Source organism: Tigriopus californicus, chromosome 9, assembly GCF_007210705.1.
Source record: "Tigriopus californicus strain San Diego chromosome 9, Tcal_SD_v2.1, whole genome shotgun sequence".
Taxonomy (NCBI): domain Eukaryota; kingdom Metazoa; phylum Arthropoda; class Copepoda; order Harpacticoida; family Harpacticidae; genus Tigriopus; species Tigriopus californicus.
This window is the reverse complement of record NC_081448.1, coordinates 7,446,270-7,455,431: the sequence shown is the minus strand read 5'-3', so window position 1 is coordinate 7,455,431 and position 9,162 is coordinate 7,446,270. Positions and strand designations below refer to the sequence as shown.

General features: G+C 43.1%; 1 protein-coding gene across 2 annotated transcripts; it reads left to right on the top strand.

Moving 5' to 3' along the window:
- The first annotated feature begins 2,102 nt into the window (after positions 1-2,102).
- Positions 2,103-5,556, top strand: LOC131886413 (14-3-3 protein epsilon-like). Of its 2 annotated transcripts, none has more exons than XM_059234725.1 (5): positions 2,103-2,719; positions 3,726-3,925; positions 4,035-4,279; positions 4,372-4,577; positions 4,660-5,556. In XM_059234725.1, the coding sequence occupies exons 1-5, from the start codon at positions 2,656-2,658 to the stop codon at positions 4,743-4,745; spliced, it is 801 nt and encodes a 266-aa protein (XP_059090708.1). In that variant the 5' UTR covers positions 2,103-2,655; the 3' UTR covers positions 4,746-5,556. The 2 variants fall into 2 exon arrangements, with proteins under 2 accessions (XP_059090708.1, XP_059090709.1); XM_059234726.1 differs by having other exon boundaries at positions 2,157-2,719; positions 4,675-5,556.
- Positions 5,557-9,162: the final 3,606 nt, after the last annotated feature.

Here is a 9,162-nt window from a genome sequence, read left to right as displayed (position 1 = left end):
TTAAATTTGCAGAAAAATAATAGTTTTGGCAACATTTAGAAACCATTACAACTCTCAATGGCATGCATATCACGTCAGGCATTTTCTTGATTCAGTATTCCCAATTCAGTCTCATTCAGATTGATCCCCACACCTTTGGTTTGTGACTGATAAATATTCCACTTCCAGATTGCTCCTTCAAGCATGTGTGCAAGATTCCCACAATAGTACATGTAAAGTGAACAACCTGATGGAGCAGAACAAGGCTAGGAATATTTTATGATTATAAAGTCTTGGTCACCCTGAAAATAAGGCTTGCCATAAAAACATATTTTTTAATATGTCACAGATTAAAAATAGCTCCTTTGTCCAGGTTTGCCTCTTCTTAAGTTCTCAGAGGCTCAAAATTCAAGTTTTGAATGCAAGTAAAAAGTTTGTAATGACTTAGAAGCTTTAAAATAATCAAAAATATGCAAAACTAATTCACTGTTACAGTCAGTTCAGTTTAACAACACTGAACTTATTTGAATAAGATTAAATATTGGCAAGCAAGCAAATATCCTAGAATTTTAATCACATGAGCAAAAAAACATGGAAAGTGCCTATTTGGTCAAATCAGTAGTGTCTTTAATCAAAATTCACTTTCGCAGACGTCCTTGCCTACCAGCTCAGATATCTGAAAGTGGAAACAATGAAAGGGGTGTCAGCCAGTGTGGAGATATTAGCTTACTTGCAAATAGACTAGGGTGAGACGACAAAGAAATGACTTTAAATCTATGAATGCATTCAATTATAAAAGGAAAAGTTCCATCTGGTCAACACAGAAAAGGTCTTCACCACATACGTTGATAGGGAATAAAATTGAAATGTTATGACATTCAGCCATACAGGATTAATCCTGCAATAGTTTATTCTCAGAAATGCCGTCATTTTACTCTATAACCTATTTGAATTTTGCTTTTGAGCAAGAATAAAACAAACCATGTTGGGGGTGTTAGTTGCTGCTGGAGGCTTTAAAAAATTCAATATTTTTTTAAGTCATGCATGATGTCTTGAAGTGGTGGTGTTTTTTTTGTAAAGCCTTTGGTTTGTGTTTCTTTTTTAGTAATGATGCAGTTGTGACCTACCTGATTCTGGTAATCCTGACTAACTTTATCCGGCGTCACATGGAGGCAACGGCGCTGTTAGCCTGGAAGTGCATGTTTGCCCTCTCACTGCTTCTCCCCAGGGGTACTATTCAAGCCGTTCAGAGTAACCAGCCAGCTTGGTGAAGAGTGACCAACCTCTGTTGTGATACTTAGTGAGACTTTGTGATGGCACGCAAATTCCCTATTCTGGTTTGTGTCTGCTTGAACATTCACTATGAAGCCAGCTCTTTAGCCCTATCTTATTGGGCTTGGTAGCTTATTTAGATGTGTAGTCAAAATTTGAAGTAATAATTTCCACTGGCAAGGTAAGCAGTACTGCAAACAACAATTTAAACTTGAACTGAAATTTGCAAAGGGGAGGACAAACCAAAGAGTTTAGAGCTAGATTCTTTGCTATGATCACAAGTTAGAGAGCAACTTTCCCTCGTCTTTACCATCATCCACCCAATCTAGGGAGAGTTGCAGCGTGTGAGTAAGAGCAAATCATTTCATGGGTTACACCTGCAAATCATGTACCAACATTGCACAAAAAGATTTATGGTAATTCACCCAAATTACTGTCCCACAATTCACTGATCTCCTCTTTTCAGGTATCCACCTGATGAACCTCCACTTTCATCTCTTTTGGTACCAACTTCTTCCTTTTTCTGGTCACTTGAGAGACTTGTTAATCTCTGCTGTACACTCTACTCTGTTCCCCGCCACTCCCATTCTCCCTTACTGGTTTGTCAGCCTTGCCCGCTTTTGACACCACACGTGCACTCTTCCGCTGCAATAGCCACGTCGCCCTCCTTCGACGCCGTGTAAAGTTAGTCAAGATTACCTGCATGCGAGTTAGTCCCACTAAAGTGAATCTTGACGTTCGTCTGGCATCAAATTGGTCATGTGGTCGATAGATGGCGCTTTTCCCCTTGTAAGCGTAGAGGCCGCAACTAGCATGGGTCTAGGCGCTCCTCGCTTGGTCTCTACTGTCTATGGCTAACAGAGGAAGACTGTGCGGGACTGCTTGCCTCAGTGGCTGCCATGGTGAGTGAGTGAGTGAGTGAGTGAGTGAGTGAGTGACTCGTTGGTTCTCGATCCTCCTCGAACGCACACCCTCCCTCCCGTGCTATCACAGACTTGCTGAGATTGCCGCCATCGCAGCCCGTGTTGAACCGTGTTCTCTTGTTCGAGTTGGCGCGCCCCTTGGTCTCCGCCTACCTACGCGCCTCCATCGCGATCCCAGCCTTCACAGAGCAGCCCACTTCCGTGAGTTTGGCCGGATTCCCCACTCCGAGTGTGGACATCATCATCATCATCATCCATCCGGCTCTTGGCTTGCTGGATTGAATCTCCTTTTGGTTGGTCCGTTGGTTGGCTTCAACTGCAATTGATTGCCGTGCTGCGTGTGTGTGTGTCTGTTAACTCGGTGTCCTGGTGGTATTGAGAGCCCACCCATTTCGTGACGCCGCCCGTTCCATCGGCCCTCGAGCTCGATACTTGTGTCCACACCTACCTATCCACCCTCCTTACCACACTGCCAGTCAGTATGACTGAACGCGAGGACAGCGTGTACAAAGCCAAATTGGCCGAACAAGCCGAGCGCTACGATGGTAGGTACGCCTCCAGAAGGTTAGCTAGTGGCTAATGGGTATTGACTAGTGATATTCAGCCAGATCCTGGCCATGCCCTTGGGATGATAGTGTTTAGGACGGATTAGGAGGACTGACTGGTTTGAGATCCTGAGTCCCTCACAAGGTAGACTAAAACCCGCCCGTTGGATAAAAACCCCCAAACCACCTTAACCCCGCTCATGGGCGGGTTTTTACGATCGAGTTTTTACGATCGGGTTAGTAGCAAATCCTTTCCAATTTTCCCATTATTTTCGGATCATCTTCCTCTTTCTTTGGCTTAATTTGATTGATAATGAAGCTTGAAGAGGAAAGTCTTGATTTTATGGAAAGAATGGTAGGAAGCTTGAAGTTATGGTGGTCAATCTTTAATGCTCTAAAGGTAAATTTTGGGTTTCCTGCACGGTTTTTTTTAAATTGCGTGTCAAATGCAGTGGCTTATTTGCTGCAGCTCTTTGACTAATGCACTAATCCCAAATCACCGGGGCAACTATCTAAACTTTTTACATCTGCTGTTGAACTATCGCCTCTTTAATGGGGTTTCTCCACGTGGTTTCGTGAACGCAAATTTTGAAATGCCATAGTACTACATTTTACCCAGTCGCATATCAAAATGTGCGTTCAAGAGCCTACCTGATACCCGCAGTAGGTGCAACTGGGTACAAATCGCATGTCAAAATATGTGCTTTTTTTTAGGAACAGTTTGGTTGTCTTTGGCTCAAAATCAAAGAAATAAAAGGGTCTAGCTTTGATATTTGATTAAAAATTAATAAAACCTGTCCAATTAAAAAGCCCAATTAAACCCATCAAGCAAAAAAAACGTCCCACCCGCCCATCAAAACCCCCCAAAACCGCCCTGGGATGAACCCATTGCCAACAAAAGGGTCTCCTCTGAAGCTCATTGTATCGCCTAGCGTGTGGCCCATTTTCCCTGAGGCGGACCATCGTTCGTTTAGCTTACCATTGATGTCTCTCTCCTGTGCTCCAGAAATGGTGTCTTGTATGAAATTGGTGGCCTCCATGGACGTGGAACTGACGGTGGAAGAGCGAAACTTGCTGTCAGTGGCCTACAAGAACGTGATCGGAGCTCGTCGGGCCTCGTGGCGGATCATCTCCTCCATCGAACAGAAGGAAGAGAACAAAGCGGCCGAAGACAAATTGGCCATGATTCGCGCCTATCGAGAAGCGGTAAGAAATACCTCGCTCGACCATCTTATCCGACTGAGGGGCCAGTCTACGGATTGGGAACCCCCATGCTCCTATTTATTGAAAATCCATGATTCTTCTATCTGAACAGGTGGAAAAAGAGCTGCGCGACATTTGCAATGACATTCTTGTGGTTTTGGACAAGCACCTTATTCCCTGCTCAGACACCGGCGAATCCAAGGTGTTTTACTACAAGATGAAAGGCGATTACCACCGGTATTTGGCCGAATTTGCCACCGCCAACGATCGAAAAGAGGCGGCTGAAAACTCGTTGGTGGCCTACAAAGCGGCTAGCGATATCGCCATGCAAGAGCTCCCCACCACTCACCCCATTCGGTAGGCTGTTGTCTGTTGCAAACATCATATTCATTTAAATGTTATATCACAGACGAATATTTTGCACCCTCGGCACTCCTTTGTTCTTCCAGACTGGGCTTGGCGTTGAACTTTTCAGTGTTCTATTACGAGATTTTGAATTCACCTGACCGCGCGTGTCGTTTGGCCAAAGCCGCATTTGATGATGCCATCGCAGAATTGGACACGTTGTCCGAAGAGAGTTATAAGGACTCGACGCTCATCATGCAGCTGCTCCGGGACAATCTTACGCTCTGGACCTCCGACATGCAGGGCGAAGGTATGAAAAATCATTGGCCTGGTCGCAACGCCTCTTTGAATGCCTGATTTAAATACTGAACGTAAAAGTATTATTCTGATAGTGCCTTTTCCTGTAGATGAAGCGGGATCCGGAGACACTGACAAGAAGGAAGAAAAGGTTGAGGACGTTGAGAATCCTAGCACTTAAACACGCCAGTACCAAATCGTATTATTCAGTCGACTCCCATTTGTTATTAACCGTTTTCAAAAAAAAAGGTCTTTATTTTAAAATTCAGATAACTAAGCACTCTCCTGACCAATTTGAATTACTACTATTGTTATCCTTTTCATGCTCCCCCATTTTCAATTTCACCCAATCAATCTTGATTAATCGATCCAGTTACCTGATCCCGTCTTTGCTTCGGAAAAAACTGCTGGCATGCCGTGAAGTCGAATCCAAGTTTAGGTACTTCTTTTATTTCTTCGAAACTGGGCCTATTTATTCTAAGACGGGCAAATCTTCTTGGCCATCATTTCATGAGGTCCACTTTTGATTTCAACAAAATTCCATAAATGAACTTTCAAATTACAACAACGGGGTTGGAGCTGTATAGAGCACATGATTGTAACCGACTCTCAAAGTCAGCAGTATTCATAATTTATAAGATAATTGAGTTTTCACCAAGATGGACAGGAATTCCACCTTCAATAATACATTGAGGAAAAGAAACAAGAAAACGTTTGTATTGATGCATGCATGATCCACAATCGACAACTTTCCCCAACGTGTATTAACAAGGCCCTTTCCACCTGGCATGAAGATGCATTTTTAAACGAGCCTCTACATCCATCCACCCGCCTCAATTCTACCTACCTACCCAATTGCCAATTCACCCCATCACCAAAGTAATCAAACATCCCTCCTCGGTCCTTCGTAATGCGTTTCTTCTGGTCAAGTGCTTTTTTCTGCCACGATACACAATTTATGCTGGAAAATAAAGCAACCTCTCTCATGATAATATTTTTTGGTTTTTTTGTGAGGAGGGCTTATCAACTCTCTCAAATCCCACATACCTTCAAAAAGCATTAAACTGACGGTTTTTACAAATTTAGGTACGATAGGGTTTGTGCTAAGATTACCATTGGTATAATAGTCGCAAAGTGGACTCGAAATATTTTTAAATTCTGCCTGAATTGGATCTTCTCTACTCACGGTGCCAAATCCATTAATTAAGAAAAATGGACGAGGGGAGCAAAATGGTAGCTCGTATTGAATACAGCAAGACCGGGGCTATTAAAAGATGGTAACCACCAATTGTTTCACTGATCATTTTGGGGCTCTCTTCATGTTTGAAAATTTACTATTTTCTAATGAAAGATATGTAAATTAAATCCATAAAATTTTGATAATTTGATCACCATGAGTTGAAAATGATTTATTCTTCACAACATTTCTGGCTCATTCACAATTGGGAAAGCTCGTTTTTGACCTTAAGGCAATTGGGGCACCAATTTTGAAAGCAAATGGTTCAGCCATATAGTCACTTTTGCCAAAGCAAATTCTGTAACAGCTTATAAAATCCACACTGTATAGTATCAGATACCTTTCGTACCATCTCTGAGCACTGTATAGGCCCGGACTTTTTAGCCTCTCCCAATACGAGAACTCTCTCATGCCTTCAATGTTCCTGTTAAAATATCAATAGACCTGCTCGAGCTTTTGCAAACCTGCTGAACTAATTGGAGCCCAAATGGGCGAGGCACATTCAAGATGCGGCTGAACAATTGGCTTGTACAGAGTTGGCTGTCAGAGTGATACTATTTCTGGACTTCAACTCCAAGTATGTTGGCAAACTCTACATTGTTTATGGCTTCCCCATCGACCTCGAAAGGCCCTACAGGGTGTTTCATCTTTCTCTTCGAGTTTGCATAAGAGAAAAGTCCCTTTGGGTTCGACCTTATCTCCTGAACTACTCCTTTGCTTTCCTTTTTCAACTAATCTGTCTCAATGGAGGCCTTAATTCTACCTTGGATCAATTCCAACTTTCTTTGAAGGCTAGCCACAACTACTGGATTCAAATTGCCTTGAAGGCTTCCTCCTAGTTTGCAGCTCTTTTTGAACAAATTCTTCCAATACTTGGGAATTTTAGACTGTGCCCCGCCCTGTGGAACACATTCAGAGATTGCTAGAGTAGAACAGACGTCATCAAAATCTAGAATCGTTTTGTCTAAGGCTACAGCAATGGATGATTCCTTTTTCAGCATTGAAAGGAGGTCAAGCTCTCCTAACCTTTCCATAATCAACGGCCAATCCCCATCTTTGAACACGAACTTAGCCAGACCGACCGTTTTGGCTGGTCTTACTCTAGAGCACACCTGTCTTAGAGTAATGGTCGACCCTATCTCGAAATCATGATGATCTGACAGATTACTAGGTGTCACATGGACGTACTGGATCAGATCAGGGTCATTGGAAAAAAAGTCGAGAACGCTATTCTCTCTAGTGGCTACACCAACATGCTGAGAGAGATTGCGCAAGATCGCAAATTCCTCCAGCTTTTCGAACGACTGAGATGTCGATTTCGAAATGGGAATATACCCATCTGGACTAGCCTCCCACTCTACAATGCTAAACGGAAAATTGAAGTCCCCCACAAAGAAAACCTTTGAGCAAACTAACTAGTCCAACTAAGTTCCTATGAATTTGAGAGTTGACAAGAACAAGCTTACTGAACAAGAGGAGGGCCTATGTATTGTCTCAATGGACAGATCAAAACCTTGGAGATGACAAACTAAGACCTCTACTTCTCCATTCGACATTTTTACATGACTAATGTGCAAGTCATTTCTAACATATAGACATACTCCCCCATGCGGAAAAATGGGATTGTCAGGGCGTACTCTATCACATCGAACTAAATTGAAACCAGCCATTGCTACCTCTTCATCTATGACCCTTGGTCGAAGCCAAGTTTCTGTCATGGAAATGAACGAGACCTTCCTACCTAAAGCTAGTTCCTCAAGAACCTTGATCTTTGTGCTATCCTTTTTGGAAATAAGACAATGCGCATTCAGATAAAGCCCTTTTACGGGCTGATGGTCCTTTGATGGACTAGTGCTTTCAAATCTTTGACTAGGCCTTCTAATCTTAAAATATCATGCCTTTGGACTAAACTCATCCTAGGCGGAGGACGAGAAAACCTTTGAAGAGAGGTTAAAGGAGGGTGGGAGAAAGAACTCTGGCCGCCACCTGAGCATACGATCTAAAATATTCGTTGGGCTCATGACGACCAGAGGGGGGATTAGGGCATAGATTTCTAGACACTGGATGTCGGACAACCGACCACTCGGCTGGTAAAACAGTACAATGGATGGTCTCCTGGGAATTGATTACAAACCGGTTTATTGTACTGTTTAGCCAACCGAGTGGTCGGTCGTCCGACATCCAGCGTCTAGAAATCTATGATTAGGGCTGCAAATTTTGGGCAGAAGAGAGGTTAAAGGAATTCAGGATGTGATTGGAGGAGAGGGAAGGGAACAATGAGAAGGAAAGAGGGAAGGGGAAAGGAAAGGAGTGAGGTAAGTCTGTTGAGAGACTTGACAAAGAGGTTGAGACAACTGCTGTCTCTTCCTCCTCGTGCCCCTGAGATGGGTCTTTGTGCATTTGATATTGAGGCATACCTTGTGCCTCAAAGATCTCATGCACATAAATGGGTGAAATAAGCTACATCTCTGTTTGGAACAGCCCTTCTTATGGAACTTGATAAGGCCAAACTCTCTGCGTTTGGGACACCATTCTGGGTGAGGCAATTTACACCCTTTCCCTGCCTTTTTGCATCTCTGTTGTTTATGAACATCGCAAATTTCGAGAGCATTCTCTACTATGCCCTCTTTGACCGCTATGACCTCTTTGAAAAGGAGCGTTTGAATCAAATCAAGAGTGTCAGTGCCTGTGTCCCTTTTGCCTACACTTGACTGGTTCATCCCACAGTCTAGCAGTGGCTGGGTGTGTCGAACCTAAGCTATTAAGATTTCCATAATGAAAGGCTTATTAATGGAGGACGGAGTTTTCGCTTCCAAAACCAGCTCTAGACAGTTCCTGGCCCCTTCAGAAAGTCCCTTCAACAAAGCTTCCATATCTATTGAAAGCAAGGCTATTTGAGGGATCCTAATCAGAAATACTGGGAACCTGGACAAGAATATGGAGAAATATTCTGGAAGCTTCCCTCAGTTTAAAGGAAAAAAACCGTTAGAAATATGCGAGAGGAAGGCACAAGGTTCTTTCAAAATCAAAATGCATTCGCCTTTTTATTTCTAAACCATGGGTCTGACATTAGATTGCTAAAAAAACATAATTGTTTCGCGACCATTTTTGAGAAGTTATTGCTAAATTTAATTTCGGCTTCTACTAACCAGGGTTATACTATCATCATTCCCCCCAAGGCTGTTGACCCTACCCGTGCCAAATTGAACATGACTCGCGTGCATGATTTTGCCGTTGACCTCGCAAAGGCAGGGAAGAACGCAAAGGATATCAAAGAGATTCTGGATGCCGCCTATCCGGACAATGCTCTGAAGATTCGTGCTATTTTCATCATCATTAAGAAGGTAGTGGACGGGCAGGA